The 16,306-nt window shown below is 39.7% G+C and overlaps 1 protein-coding gene across 1 annotated transcript in view; it reads left to right on the forward strand.

The window, feature by feature from the left end:
- The first annotated feature begins 392 nt into the window (after positions 1-392).
- NUDT14 (nudix hydrolase 14) overlaps positions 393-16,306 on the forward strand; it is a 61,965-nt gene continuing 46,051 nt past the window's right edge. Inside the window, exon 1 of the mRNA XM_030483515.1 lies at positions 393-684. Coding sequence (XP_030339375.1) covers positions 604-684 — 81 coding nt within the window. The 5' untranslated portion in view covers positions 393-603. The remainder of the gene's footprint in view (positions 685-16,306) is intronic.

Below are 16,306 nucleotides of genomic sequence, written 5' to 3' on the forward strand. Positions count from 1 at the left end.
TACAGGACAAAGCTGGCCACGAAGAGCAGTGAAACAGGAGCAGCCAGTCTATGCCCTAAATAAAACTCGAGCACTGGTGATTCCGCTGGACTTGTACCTCCTTGGTCTATTGGTTGCATGATGTCTAGATGATGAGCCCAAGATCGCAGCAAAATGCAGCACATACCTTACATCTAGCCTTCAGGCCCCCCAGGAGGGGACCCGTTTTCTGTTTAATGCAGAAGTAACCCATACATTTTGGTGTAATGTGTGCAAATAACCGACCCCGAGAGAACCTTTGCCACCTTTTGAGAAAACAGCATCAAGAGTAGGTGTTTTTAAGAAGGAAAGGCGACAGGGCTTCTGCGTTCTGCTGCCCAGGTCCCCGTTTTGGGGTTGAAACCTAGCATTCGGCTCGGGAAGCGAGCAGCAAGGCAGAGAGCCGCAGCCCCGTCCCGTCGCCGCTCCGAGGTCCGGCCCGCACGGAGGGAAAGAGCTGCCGGGCTCCGCACCGCGCCGGGGGCCCGGCCCTGCCCTGCCCGCCGTCCTCGGCCCGACCGCCAGCGGCTGCGCGCGCCTTTCCCCTTCCTCCTCCTCCTGCTGGCGGCCGCTGCCCCGGCAGGGATGGAGGCCATCGAGGATCTGGCGCTCAAACCCTGCACCTCCTCCCTGTACCTGCGGCCTTACCGCCTCTGTTACCGGCAGGTGAGTGGCGCCGGCAGCTCGCCCCTTGGCGCCCGCCCAGCCCCTTCCCTCACGGCCGGACTGGGCCTTCCCGTCCCTTTCGCCTGCCCCTTCCCTCCGCCGCGGCCGGGCGGCGGGACCCTCCCCAGCTCGTCGCGGCGCGGAGGAGCGGGAGGCCGAGAGAGAAGGGCCGGGTGGCCCCGCTACTGTCCGGTCATCTCCCCTGCGCTTCCGCCATTTTGGGACAGCGGCGGTGTTGCTTCGGCCTCATGGCGCCCTCCCGCCCCGCCCTTAACCGCTCCTCTGCCGCCTGCGCCGCCGCTGCCCTCCCACCGCAGCCTTCCCCGGCCGGCGGGGTGGGCGGTGTTCTAGCTGAACAGCGGACATAGCCCGAAAGACCATAGGGGCTGTGCTGCGGGTCTGCCACCCAGTCCTGCTCCTCCATGGGCCTGCTGTGACCCCGGGTGCGCGCAGCCTCACCGGGGTCCGAGGCTGTCGCCTTAACCCAGTTCTGTTTTTTCACCTTTGAGCGAGCACCTCTTGATTTGGGCCGTGATTCGGTGCTGATAGTTTTCAGATCGAGCCTATTGCTGGCTAGCCCTCAGCGCAGCAGGTTGCTACAATTGACAATTGTAAATTTATTGTAAAATACAGCAATTGCTACAATTGCTATCATTGACAAGTTATACCTGGCCAGCATTTTTACATCCATGTGAGCCACCTTTCACAGGATCCCTGAGAACAGGCACCTCCGACAGCGGCCGGCATGCAAGGTGCAAGAGGGAAGTCACTTCTTGCAATAAAGGGTTCCTTGAGCGTTTTCTGTGAGAGAGGTCACTGTAGCTGATGATGCAGCTTTGGCCTGTCTGGGCTGAGCTCTTATCCAGCTAGAGGCATGGAAGAGAAAATGCAGCAGAATTTGGGACAGCCCTAGAAATGCATGCTGCAGACCACATCTCTTACTTCTTTGTGTTGCTTCTAAGCACATCAGTTGAAAATGCAGAAAAGGGAATGTATATAGAGGAGGTGTGTTCAAATTCAGCAATGAGATAAGGAAAAGCAAGGGTTCAGGTAGCTTACATCACAGCAGATAAACTCATCTTTTACCTTTTTTAAAATACATTTTGTATAAGATTTTCCTAAAGAAACCTCGCTTCTCATTGGCTGGATAAGTAAAAATTTGTGAACAGGTGAAAGCTTTCCATTGAACATTTTTTCATGTTCTGAATTTTTTCTGGGTTAGTTACTTATTAATTTTATTTTCATTTCTGAGTCATGCTTTATTTGCATTAAAAACGAGATTTAATTAAAATGTACAGAACAGTATTACAAAATTACATTAATTGAATAGAAGTACCTTCAATGAGATGAGTGTGGTAAAGAAGAAATGAGGATGTATTTGGTCGCTTGCTGTCATTTGAAAGACCCCAGCATGGCCACCAAAAGAAATAGACTTGGCTTTTCTGCACATCTTGCTACTTCCTCTTGTTGCACAAGTGTTTGTGCAGCAGCATGGAGCTGGATGAGGGATCTGGTCCAGGTCAAACCTAATAGTCCAAAAAAAGTTAGTTTTAACCTAAACAAAATCTCTGATTTAATTCGAATGTTTATGCTAGCAAAAGGAAGGTGGTAATGTGGTGGTTAGGGATGAGTGTTTTGGGGGGCTGGCTGAGGGCAGAGATTGTTTCTCTTGGCCACACCACTGTCTTAAAATGAACACGAAAATGTAATTTATATGGCATTTGTACAGGAGCTGGCTTGGGTCCAGCCTACTGGGAGCATAAATTCAACAAATGCACAACTGCCTGCACCTGACCTGAGAGACAGGCCTTACGTTTATTAAAAACACAATTTGTATTTAAAAACTGACTTACTAACCAGAGGAAATACTAAGTATTTTCAGTCATTTGACTAATTGTTTCAAAGGCATTTAGGCCTGCTGAAAGCCCCATTAAATAACTAAACAGTTTAGTGTTTAAAATCTACATGAGGTAGGTGCCAGATCTGCTTAAGAATTTCTGAAAATCCCACCGCTCATCTAAGACTGACAACTATTTCCGAAATTTAGCCCTTGATCTTAATGGTTTTATGCTGAGTAGGTCTTCCCCTTGTCCAACTTTTTTTTATTCACTGGCTGAAAGAAAGAAAAGAAACTTTTCTTCTTCTCAGTTCCTCATTGTTGCTGTATCTTAGATTACGGTTAGTTTCCCTCTTGTATGGATTCCCTGCACCTGCTTGCTGAGCTTAACCCAGATCTCATAAAAAAGTATTTCTGAATAGGAGAATAATCTATATGAGGAAAACTTAAATACTGGCATTTGGTCCACTATAAAAACTGAAACTAGTTTGGATGCAATATGTGGCATCATGCTGTAATTGGAAGGCTTGGGTGATCTTACAGGTACATTTTGTGAAGTTGTAACGTGTCCCCTATTATTCATTGCAGTCTGAAGAAGATTCACTGATGAGTATTCTTTTGTTCATATAATACTGATGAAGGATAATTTGGGCCTTGAAGATTGAGATTTTGAAATCTGTTTTCAAACAAACATATACATTCCTAAAATAGGCATTGATATTTCAACATAAATTCTTTGCCCAAGAACGAATATAAAATGGGAGTTACTTATTTTATGAGTTTGTTTTTTACAACTACTGCTTTTCTGTGCAAACAGGAAATTGAAAGGATTTTTACAAAATGTGATTTCTAAGCATTCATGAACATCTACATTACAGCATTGATTCCTAGACATTCCATCTAAAAATTTTGCTACTCGTGTGGATGTAATTTGGATCTCATTGCTGTAGCTAAAACAGTTCCATCTTTATAAGTTGAACATAAATTTAGATACATATGATTTATATCACAGTTTACCCTGGTAATCTTATTTTCTCCACTCAACCTGCACCCCACTGAGTTCTAAACATTGTTGTTCCAGCAGGCTCATAGAGCACCAGAAATCTGCAAGACATCAGAAAGGGATCCATTCAGGAGCAGGGGGAGAAGGGATAAATCTAAACAAAATGCTGAGTAAATGCTGGTTTAAGCCTACACAGGTTATGCATCTGAAGAAGATTGTGGTCACACCTGATCAACAATGGAGCCAGAGGCTCAGATGGTCATCTGCATTTTCTCAGAGGCACTTAACACATTCAAAATTGCAGGCCCAAAGATTGGATTAGTATTTTGATCAGCTTGGGTATCTGGATGTTCATACACATACGGGAACAGAGTTGTATGTACTTAGAGTGAAGTGAAGCGGTTACTATCATGTTAGAGAAAACTCCAGCAATGTCCTTCTAGGTTTGTGCTTGAGTCCTGAGTTTCCCTGTTTTGTAAGAGCTTGAGTCATCCTTTGGATTGAACCTGTTACATTAGTTACATATAGAAATATTTTTCCAAAAGACCACACGGAAGATGTAGGTTTCTGGTTATTTTGCTGTCATAAGGGTTGTCATAAGCTATAGCAGTTCCCGACGTTACAGCAATTTATGCCGATGGTGGATCTGCTCTCACAATAGAGGGTCAAGAGATCTTTGATTATCCTCTTCCTCTGCCCACTCTAAATGAAAGTGATGAGCTCTGAATGTTTCCTGTAGAGCATAAAAGTAGGTGTACACCTTCTGAAAGAATTCTAAATTTTGAACCATGCAGATTGAGGCAACATGTAGCTTGGTGTTAGGCATCCAAGCTGTGGCAAATAGGCTGGCTCACCAGACAAATCACTGTACCAGTCACTTCTTAAAATTATTTGTTCCTTCTTTCTATAGTGCAAAGGTAGAAATAAAAGTGCAGTAAAGAAGTCATGGAATTCAGCAAACTGTAGGAATATTTAGTTAGGGCCAATGTGGAGGAGTAAGGTACAGTTTAAAATGGTGTTCTTCAAAATAGGCATCTAACAGCTCCTCAAAATGGCCCTCACTTACTACTCAGGATTTTCAGCTATCGGCCCTTTCCTCCACGTGGGGCCCTCAGTCAAGTAAGCCATGTTGTTTTAAGTGAGGTGGCCTGAGGGTGAGAGATGGACAAGGTATCTCAGCCTGATGAATATCCTCTTCATTTTATTGGTAGGAACCCTGTTTACATATTTTTGTTCTGCTTGGTATTGAAAGAAGAGAATTAATTTTTCAAACATACAGGATAGCATGTGGCTAATTTTAATGGGTACTTGCCCCCGAAGTGCAAATTGATTTATCTAAAGTGGTTTTGGTTTTTGTTTTGGTTTGTTTTTTTTAAGTATATCGTCCTGAAGAATTGGCTTCTTTACCAGGAACTCCATGGTAAATCTCTTTTCACTTTTTCCTATTGAAGATTTTCTGCTTTTCATAAATAATGTATTCAAGAGACCAGAGGGTTGGCTAATGAGAGATTAACTCAATGCCCAAGGGCTAGGGCATTTCCCTGGGATGTGGTAGAGTCAGACTGCAAGATCTTGCTTCAATTAATACTGCTTCCCACATCACAGGAGAGTGTGCTCGCTGCTGGGAAACACATTGGTGTGTAAATCTTCAGCTCTTTTGTGCATGTTATCCAGGCACTGGCCTATATATTAGACAGACCAAAAAAAAAAAAAAAAAAAGAAGTTTAATAATTCTGCTGAGTCTCTCATGACTCTGACAAGTAACAGTTGAGCAGAGTTGTTATGATTTGGGGCAGCATTAAGTATCCAAATGGGAATTTGTATTCAACGTAGTCGTCTTAATCAGCACCTGAGCAGGGATTTCAGTGGTTCTGTCTGTTGGATTTGGACACTAACACAGGGCTTCAACAGAGAGCGCTCTGGTCAGTCTCATAGTAATTTAAGAAGTTACTGCATGCAATTATTTGTCCCGGTGCTAGTGGTTATTACCCTCTGAGAATCAGCAGAAAGTAGCTTTGCTCCAGCTTTTACTCTGCTGTTCCAGTTCAGACCTCCAGCAGCCCTTTAAGCTAAATTGCTGCTGAGCTTTGCACAGAACTAAGTGAATTGCATGTGCATATTCTTTTTGGTGACCTCTGTGCTGGGGACAGTATCCTTCAAGGGGAGGCCGAGCATCAGCTCATAGGGGGAAGCATCTAGCTGGGGGAATAATATCTTGAGCTGCTACAGAAACTTTTGCCCAGGGCTCACATATCAAAGCCTTTGTGGATCTAGCTCAGACTCCTGTAGCTTTGTTTTTGAAGGTTGTTCTGGCAAGAGAGTTCTTGCCACTGTTTCCTCGCATTATATAAACATATATGTGCAGTCTGCCCAGAACTGTTAGAAGTTTGCTACTAGACTAGTATCAACCATCAGTAATTTTCCCAGTATGCGAGTGAGTTTGTATTTTGAATCACCTGTGGGATGGTGAATGGGCAACTGTTTCAATGATGTGGGATAAACCTCAAAAACTCCATGCATATCGACTGAACCATACATTCAGTAATGGCAAATTGGAACTATTTGCTCTTTGTGAGCTTCATATTCCTTCTGCACTTCAGAGTAGTCTGCCTGAGCATCTCATTTCCACTATTGATTTAATGTTTAGAATCATTCACTTTGAAGTTGAATGTGAAAATTGCTCCCTTCAATTTAATTTTAATGCATGATATTTTCATTTGGTGTTAAGGGAATTCAGTTATAATCTCTTTGAGTTTTGCAGGTATATTAAAGTAATTCTCAAGTCTGTAGATTTTAACACATTATGGACTTTAAAATGGGCAGAAAATGTACTTCAGGAGTATTGCGCAATTCATCAGTGAAGAAGGAATTTCTATTTTTGACCTTAGATTTGCTACTACTTTCTTTTGTGACCATGAGCAACCACTCTTGTTTCTGTGCCTTACAATTTGACTGTCTTGGAGATGTCATGAAGATTAAAATATGTATACATGCAGAAAAAAGTGAGGCCTGTATCATTAATGTCTTGAAATTTTCGAAGATGAAAAAAGCAAAGCAGTGCAGTGTTACAATAATATTAACAATCCGATTTTACATTCAGATTATTATTTTTTTTAATATGGTAATAGCAACATGAATGTGCCCAGCTGCCTGAAATATTCTCTGGAACATCCGTCTGCTTTTTTCTAAACATAAAACATTCTTTTCTATTTTGACAATTAAAAATGATGCTGTTGAGGGAGTAAACAGATTTTTAAGTTACCTGTTCAAACAAGTGAGTCTTCTGTTGAATCTTCAAAAGGCTCTGGTAGTAGGAAATATGCTACTGAGTAATACATTTATTTGTAGTTCATTTTTTCAAAGCAGTGCAATAAAAGGAGATGCCATTTTTGCTGCAAAATTTGTCTCATTTTCTTCAGCTTGTCAAGTCTGTTATGTCAGTACATAGTATTAATCTTAAATGCAAACATACTGCTTCTAGCTCAGGAACTCCCTGAGCTGCAAATTGCAGGAGGCTGAGAGTATTTTAACAGTATATTCTTCCATAGGCAGCATCTTGTTTTCTGCCAGAGGTAGAATCCTGGATGAGACAGATTTTTGATCTGACTGATCTGACGGCTGCTGTGTTAACTGGGAATTACGGTTGAAGTGCAGTATAATTTTTTTAAATGGGTGAAAGAAAAGTGAAACATTAGGGAATTAAATGCTGTGGGAGCGTAATTTCCTTTGGGAGGAACAGTGCTCTTGGCAATTAGAGCACAGGTTTAAAAGAAGAAATTAAGGAATCTAGGTGTATCTACTGCTGGCTTTGCCATATAACTTGAATTCAACTCTGGAAATTTGTACAAGTTATTTTTGTATGGGACTTTTATAAATGACTAAAGGGGGAAATGAGAAGAATTAGTTAGTAATAGTAGTAGTAGAAAACAACAGTAGTACTTGTTTTGTTTCAGCAAATATTATGTTGTATTAGCCTTAATTTCTTTATCCAGCATGCTTTGACAAGTGAATGTAGGGTTCTTTGAAGTAAATATGTGAAAAGTAGTTGGCTGTGACAAAACATTGTATTTTTAGGTCAGTCATGATTTAACAATCTTATGACAGTAAATGTCACTCAGTAGAAAGCATAAGGCTTTGTTGAGCACCTTTTTTAACTTCCTTGCACAGGGCTGGAAATGTATTTACACTTGCATAAATGAACATTAAAATCTCATTTAATGTCATCAGTAGCGAGGCTACTTGGGTTACTGTGCAATAACTAGGAAGTTAAGATTATTAGGAAGACGTACATAAGTTGTATTTAGCTTAAACCAATATTTTTCAAGTTCTGATATGTAGCTTATAGGGGGCCGTTAGGCTACTTGTAGGTCATCCATGTGTGTCAGCTAAGAAAAGCAGATCAGTTATCAGCAGATTTAATGTACTGCCAAGGTCTGCAGCTTCACTGGAAGATGTTTCCAGGTCTGCAGATGAAGAGGTTGAAAACCATTGGCTTTGACAATACCATTCCAGTCGCCTCATCTGCAAGGGCTTGTCTACACAGGACTTTCCTGATTAACTCCATGTCTCATTCTACAACAAAGAGTCTGGTTCTGTTTATGTTAAACCATTTTCAAAGTATGATTGCACTTTGAATTCATACCCTACCTTAATCCATGTTAACTTTCCAGTGCATGCCCTAAGGGAGCAATAAACTAAACTGAATGACTGTGTCCACACAGGGGTTTAATGGAGTTTTAACTAGCAGAATTCAAGTTCATCAAGGCACTTACTTCGGCTTCATTTTCTTTATGTCCTGGTATAGACAAACCCTAAGAATAGAATTGGTTTAGTTTGAAGTAAATGAGCCATGTTATAAAATCCATCACTGAGATTTTGTAGTATTTTATAGTATTTTGTGGGTGTGTGTGAAATAAAACTACTGTGTGGTATAAAGTAGGCTTTTTTTTTTACTTGTTTGGTACCATCTCTTGTAGATCTGAGAAATAGTGTTCATGTTCTTCAACAACTAAGTGCTGTATTTGTTTTCCAGCTTGGATCAAAATACATATGTTTGCTTAAATAGCAGAAATTTCATTTTCTCAGTACAAAAATATCTGTCATCTGAATCATCATTTCAGCAGTGACACTGTGTATTTGGTATGTTTTAAAGCAGATGAACACTGTAACATTTTAAGTGTTTGTAGCAAATCTGAATATTATGGAAATTAGACATTTTCTGTAAATGGAATATTCTTTAAAATGTCTGGGTTTGATGTTCTCTATGGGATGAAACTATATTATATTCCGGAAAATACAAGTGTGTTTTAAATAATGATTTTACCTCAAGTGCTGCCGTATTTAAAATACATTTGTATTTTCAGCTGTAACTCGTAAAAGGTCAGCTCCTGTGCTTTGAAAACTCTAGACAAGTTGAAGTTGCATTAATAAGCATGTTTTAAACAGCAGGCAGAGAAAGTTCGCTGCCCCTCTGACTTGCATTCAGATTAATTATTCTTCATAGTTTTTGACTAGAACAAGTTAAAGAACTTAGCTTTTTGCTACTGTTCTTCAGACATTGATCAAAATCTTGTTAATACAGTAACACTAAAGTTTACTGAAGTTTAAACAAAGTAAAGCTCAGTTTTTCTTACTGGTCAGCTTATGTCACACTAAAGCCCTGATCACTGATCAAAACAGCATTAATTATTTGTTTCACGTTGCGGTTGCTGTGTCAAAATCCTTTAAATACCTCTTGGAGCTGAGAGGGAATCTTATGGCCTGTGACAGAGCAGCTGGTCTGGACATGGGCTGATGCCCCAGTTGACAGGTTGTTGGATTAGAAAGAATATCAAAGGCAGTAAGTAAGATTAGGGATAAGTGAACATCTGACAGCATTTTGCAGCAGGGGAGAACAGATGATAAACAATGGGAGCGGGGTGCGTGGGGGGAGTAAGAGGTGAGAAGGCCATGGGAAAAGTGTGGCGGCAATCACTAAAGCTCCAGGTTGCTGAACCTCATGAATAGAACAGGAAATGGGATTTGCTGGGACAGATGTGCTGAGCGGTGATGAATACATTATAGGGAAATGAGGCTAAACTCCTAAAGGTGAGAGATGTTCTTTCTCTGAAAATAGAAAATCTGGGAAAAGAAAAGTTTACCCTCCTGGAGAAGTAAGCATTAATACTTGAAAACTGGTGCAGAAAGAAATAGTGCTAATGGTAATTTTAATTAAATGATTATTTCACAGTAGCATTCATGATGAACTCTAGGTCATGTACTTCAAGCACAACAACCTTCCAGTGCTATTACATATATAGTATTGCAAGTATTTATTTTAAACCTAACATCGGGCAAACGGTTGAAGAGTTTGAATAATGGAATAGGCTGAATGGAGGCTGTGACTGGATAATGTTTAGATGCATATTCTGTATCTGGCCTGTATTATATAACATAGCACTTACATTATGTATGTTTGATTTGAGAGTTGTGCTGAGTGATCTTGTGAGGTCCTTTCAGCCTTACATTTTTTTCAATTCTGCAAAGTGATTGTATCCTTGTAGAAAATTATACATAAGTGTTCCTGTTCCTCAGGATGTTGTTTCTGTACTTCTCAAAACTTCTTAAGTTTATATTATTGAGAGATCCTTATCCAATATTTAGGATATAATTATCTCGAAGCCAACAGAAACTTTTTATGTGTTTACTGATAGGACTATGCATCAGTTCACTGACTTAGAATTTATGTGTGGGACTTTTTTAATTTTTAAAGAAAATATCATTAAAAAACACCAGATCTCGCATTAACATTTTAATAGTGTATTACTTTAGCAGAAGGGAGTGATGCAGAAAGTTCATGTTGCTCTGAGAAAGTACTGACATGTTCTCAGACATCTCAAAGTTTATTCCATAGTGTATTCTCCCAGTTTGTTTTACAAATACAAGCTTGCTAAAATAAAGTAGAAACACAAGTTAAGAGTCACCAACTGGAAAACATAAAGCTTAACGGTGTAAGGGCAAGAGGTGACTTGGCTGTAATGGGCATGCCCACCATCTGACTTTTCTGACCTCAGATTTCTCATATGTGCTGCCCCTGTCCTCAAGATGAAGAGACAATGTATCTGATCTCCTTTAGTCCATGTTTGCTCCTAGCCATGTCTGCTGAGGTTGTAACTAGAATCTGGGGTGAACAGCTATGTCCTGCTTCATGGAAGTAGTTGTTCCTATTGCAGAAATGCCATGTGCTGTGTTTTGACCACTGTGGCATCGTTGGAATACAGCAGTTAAAGAGTCAATAGAGCTCTGGAGTTCCAGAAGTTCCCCAAGATTAGTGATCAACAAAGATTGTCCTTCAAGTGGCCATAATAAAGAAGAAATAAAATGGTGGTGAGCACAGCAAGACAGAGATTAAAAAGTATGCTTTAGTGATTCTGTTCAGCGTAAGTACTATCCTAATAGTTCTGTTTTCCATAAAACTTTAATTTATACATTTGCATGAAACTATAAGCAAAGAGCTTACCATTTGTTAAAGGCAGTTCTCATTTTTAAAGAGTAGTTGAAGATGATTTGCAGTTGGCTTGCATGGTTCTTTGTATCCCCAAAATTAAACTATTACAGGGTCACTGTCATTATGAAGGTTTCAGAAATACTGCAGTAAAACATAGAACTGTATATAAATCACTAATCAGTTAATCACTAATTCAATTAATTGAATGCCAGTTGCATATGACTTTTAAGTAATGGGTGTATTTCTCTTTGCCAGCGCTTTCTTTCGAATAGGTAACAGGTTAGAAGATTTTCCCAAGTTACTTCTTGAATCCTACTGTGTATGATTTTTTCCAACAGGAGAAGGATGAGGACATGACCACTATTATGGGAATCAGATTTCAGTTGAGTCTATCAAAATTGAGAGGTAAAAGTGAAATTAAGAAAATAGCAGAACCTGGAGCTAGTTGCATCTGTCACTTTGAACTGATCTTTTGGGGGGGGGGGGGGGGGTGAGGAGAGGATGAAAAGCCCTGAGGATCTTTGTGAGGAGGGTCTGTGAGAAAGTCTTAGGAGAAAAATCTAAAGATTGTTACTAAGCCTTGGCTTCTGTTAGCCCCCTGCTGCTGTTCTTCATCAAATTGTTAAAATGGCTTTCAAAGCAAGTGAGTGGAAAATGGTTTCTCTGGAACTTTAAGGAGTCTGAACTGAAAACTGTCACTGCTTTATAAGTAAAACACATCAAAGATTGATGGAAGAATTGCTTGTTAAACACATTGTAGATTTTAATTAAAAAAACCGGGAGATATCATAAAAAGAGACATCAGATCATCCTAACCACCTAAAGGTGAAAGATTAATGGCTTGTCATCTGCTCAGGAACCTGTATTAAGTATCTCTTTCATAGCTTGTGTGACCCTCTGTGTGTGTGCAAGATTTCTTTTTTCCCCCAAGATTTTTTTTTTCCTAAATACAGAGGGAAAAGTACATGAGCGTAAAAATTAAGGTGGTGGTTACTGTGCTTTTTAATTCTCTTTTATTTAGGGATGCTGCCTTCTGGTATTTTTAATTACCTAGTGCTTCAAATTCTTATCTATTTCTGAAGTAGTTTGTTGTGATGTATAAGATTTATTCTGTGTGTTCACTGTGTGCAAAGTGCATTTGTGTATCATCTAGTAATTGTATTTCTTCTGGAACCTGGTCCTCTCACTTTCTTCTCCTCTCCTGACCTTCTTTTACCTCCACAGTTCTCCTGGCCAGTAAATTGTGCATTATTTTAAAGTTGAGCAGTAGATCTAATAAAAAAAGGTGAGGGGAAAAAAAAGTGTGCATAGAAAACATTTCCACTGAGATTTTGAGCTTCATTTTTTTAAGTCAAATGTTTGTTCTGATGTCATGCTGCATATGATCAAGGTGCATATTTAGTAAGCAAATACAAACAATTGTTTTAAAAGACTAGAAGGATTCCTCAGCAAGCTGCTAAAGCACACTGTGCATTCTTCACTATCCATCTTTTCAGAAATGTTCAGTGTTGTAGTTTCAGTTTTAATTTGCGAGTTCTTTCTGGAATTCAACACCTTCATCTATGCATGATTCTGACTGCAGATCTGACTCTTGATGTAGGAAATTGTTTTTCCCAAGAGCCTAATGTGAGGTGAATGCAAGTACTAGGTTTTCTGCACGATATGCTTAAAACGGTATCTGTCCTGAAAAGCACAACATTATTTGAGTGATTCTGTAAGATTTTCATGATTTATGAGATCATTTAAATTAGGAGTAGGAATATTGATTGTGTAATCAATTATGTAGAATTAGATAACTTGCTGTTACTGTTTTAGGGATTTTTTTCAATGCTATTTGTCAGTTTAGCTGATGTTTTAATTAGCTGTAGTAGCTATCTGTGAGCTTGGAATCATTTTGTTTTGCTGCATAAATGATTCTAGGCTATAAGTGGGTCTGGCCAGACACTAAGATCCTTAGCATATATTTTTATAAACTCTTGAAATTCCAACCTTGCTGAATAAAATATTTTTTGGTCCTCTCATTGGTGAGGCTGCTTGCATTGTTTCTACTTAATCCTTGTTTAGGGAAAGCCTAAAGCAGTTCAACAGATTTTTTGTTTGTTTGTTTTTTTGTTTGTTTGTTCTACTTAAAAAGTGTCACAGCAGTTCAGTGCTTTTTGACCAGAAACTACATGTTCTGACAAACTGAGCTGAAAGTCGAGATGTGGAAAAAACAGGGTAAACAGATAAATTTGTATATTGAGTATAACATTGTAAATAATTCTTTTTCTTAGATTTAGGATATGAACCTGTGTATCTCTTGTATAAATTCTTATCTTGTTTTGCTGAAATAAACTATTGCTGTTGGCTTCATTCAGTTTCATTTTGGCTTTAAGACCTACCTTTGCTATTACTTGGCCACCTAGCTTGTTGAGCTTTTGAAGCAGCAGGATTGGAAGAAAAGTTGGCTATCTTTTGGCAAATCTGTCTTAGAATTTTGTATGTATGTCTGCACTTAGCACTCTCCTTTCAGCATTGGAATGTTTCTGATGCTTTAAAACACTGGACGTAGGTAGGCAGTTTCTGGCTTACTTGGTCTGCAAGGCTTGTGTTGCTTTTTGGACACTTCCCTAGCACTGCAGTTTGTACAGCCTAAAATTGTATCTGTAACTCATCAGTTAAAGAATAACGTGAGACTATTGGTCTCCTATTCAATGAAACCAGCCAGTAATCATTAGTACAGGAATGACTTCTATAGTACTTTAAGGCATAGTTCCTCTAAATTTGAAACCTGATTGTTTCTGTGAACCATCCTTTTTTCTTGTCGAGGGGAGATGGTTGACCTGTCTGGAGAACCCTGTTTCTTTTTATCTCGTTGCTTTCTCTTTGATCTGTTTAGGAGTTCAGACCCCTTGGCAAAACTCTTATAAGACTCACAGGAACATACAAACCTCCCTAGAGTGTTATGGTACACTCCATAGAGAAAGATTAATTTGTAAAAGTAATAATATAAATGTCAAGATTTAAGTGTAAGAATTATGTTGGAGTGAGTTGGGGTGTGGAGAGTAGAGATTTAATCACACCCAGGGGCTGAAAAAAGCTAGAGGAAAGAAAGCTAGAGAAAAAGAGCTGAGAAACCATTTCACTAAACGGAAAAACTGTTGGAATATTTGCTTTTGAAGTATTTCTCAAAAAAACCCCAAATGAATGCCAGTTGGCATTGTGTCTTCCCTCCCCTCTGTACATTCTTCTGCAGCCCTTCTGATAGAGCAGTACTGCACTAAGTGGGATGACAAACCACACCTAACAGTTGTGCCTTGGGAAAAGGATGAAAGAGAAAAGAAACAACTTTCTGCAGTGCTATGTTTTGTATACTTTTTGGTCGTAAAAGTGAGTCTTGCTCTTGCGAGGGAAGGTATGTAATTGTCTGTACTACTTGTGGAAGTTAATTCTTCATTCTGTACAAGCGCTGATGAATTTGTGGAGTGAATTTGTGACCATTCTTAAGCTTCTTAAGGCTCGTCTGTGTATGCTGGGTTCAGGCCATTGCATGTTCAGGATAAAGTCTTAGAGCTTAAGGTGTCTTGGCATTCTGTTGAAGGAGCCAACAGGAACAGCAATAAATAGTTTTAATATGCTCACAGTAGTCAGTACTGCTGAGGAGACATACTCTGTATCCTGGGACCTTGTCTTTGACTTGCAGTAAGCAGTAACCTTGAGTTCCTGCGAGCCTTGGTGTGTAGGCAGCGTCCTTCTCTGCTCTGACTTCGCCATGGAGACACCATGGTGCTGCACCTGGCTTTGTTCCCGACTTTGTTGAAACTTAGGATCTCCCAAGTGCTGCTAGCTAACCTTGGTCACTCTTGTTAATGCTGCTGCTTTGTGGGCGTGTACCAGACTGGTGTGTGATGCAAGCTGTGCAGTTTATTGTGCTGTATTGATTTGAATTCTGCATCAGAAATATCTTGTCCTCTGTAAGTTATAAATAAATGGATTTGTTAATTACTTTTTAAAGTCATACTGATGCAACCCGTGCTATTGCTTTATAGGTGCATTACAATACCAGGTATCTTTGAAGTTATGTATGACAAATTGCTTTCTGTGTTGGTTTTTGTTATTGTTTTTTTTTTTCAATCCAATTTTAATGATGCAACAGTCTATACACAGGCTTTTTCTTATCAGTGTTCTGTTTCAGGTGACATGGTGTTTTTTTGTTTCAGAAATTAGAACAGTGTTCATCAACTGCATAGTTTTTGAATGCAGCTTTATTATCTATCTACAAATGGAGTGGTCCAGTGCTGCTGTAGAAGAGGGGTAGTTTTGGGGGATTTTTTTACTGCTGGCTCTTTTTCAGCCGGAGAAGATTTTAGTCAGACCCTGTATAAGTTGCAGTGCGACTTGTTAGAATGACTAAAGAGGTAATGAGAAATACTAGACAATTGATGGTGGTGATTAGCATTTGGCTGAAATACTAGTGGCAACTTAAACTGTGGTTTTATGGTGGTATCGGTGTTGTTTTCCTGAATGGCACAGCGAAATTAATGATGAAAGGACAGTTTCTTTCCTTCCTCTTTTGAATGAGGGTCATGACCTAGGGTAGCAAAGAAGAAAGTATGCTTGTAGGCGTAGTTGGTTGCTTTGGGTTTGATTTTAAGATTCATTTTCTCCTTCTACTTACTATACTTGTGTTTGCTTTTCTCCCTGCTGTGAGATACAAGGTGAGAACCCTAAATCCTGGCACAGTCAGTGGGGTGAATGTCTCTGAGTCAGAGATTCTATATGGAGTTGTCATCAGCAGTACCAGATTCTTTGGGGTGCTATACTAGGAAGTGGTCAGGGGAATCATGAGTTGTGGGAATGTGATTTGGACCAAAGCAGTGTTTGCCCAGTATGTACCATTTGGAGACCCCTCTTCTTAGGGGCTTGAAAGGATATTTTGACTCATGAGTGCACAGGATGAGTACAGGAAGGAGCGCAAGAATATCAAGTGAGATTTCTCATCTACTATGGTGTGTTGCACTCACAATGGGTACTCTGTATTGAATCTCACTCTATCTTGAAACAGCTACTACAGATATAATTGATCTAGGTGCGTTATGACAGGTGCAGAATTATTTCCCCTGTCTGTTATATCACTAGTCTGAAATTTCACATTCAGACCCTTTATCTTGGTAACTGTGGTCAAAAGAAGCAGCTGCCAATGGATGACAAAAGATTAAAACAGGTTTCCCGGACATGTTCTTCATTCTTTTGCTCTTAAAAAAAAAAAAAAAAAAAAAAGGTTTATTTATTTTTCTTATAGGTAGCTGTGTCTCAG

This window comes from Strigops habroptila, chromosome 4 (genome assembly GCF_004027225.2).
Source record: "Strigops habroptila isolate Jane chromosome 4, bStrHab1.2.pri, whole genome shotgun sequence".
Taxonomy (NCBI): Eukaryota; Metazoa; Chordata; class Aves; order Psittaciformes; family Psittacidae; genus Strigops; species Strigops habroptila.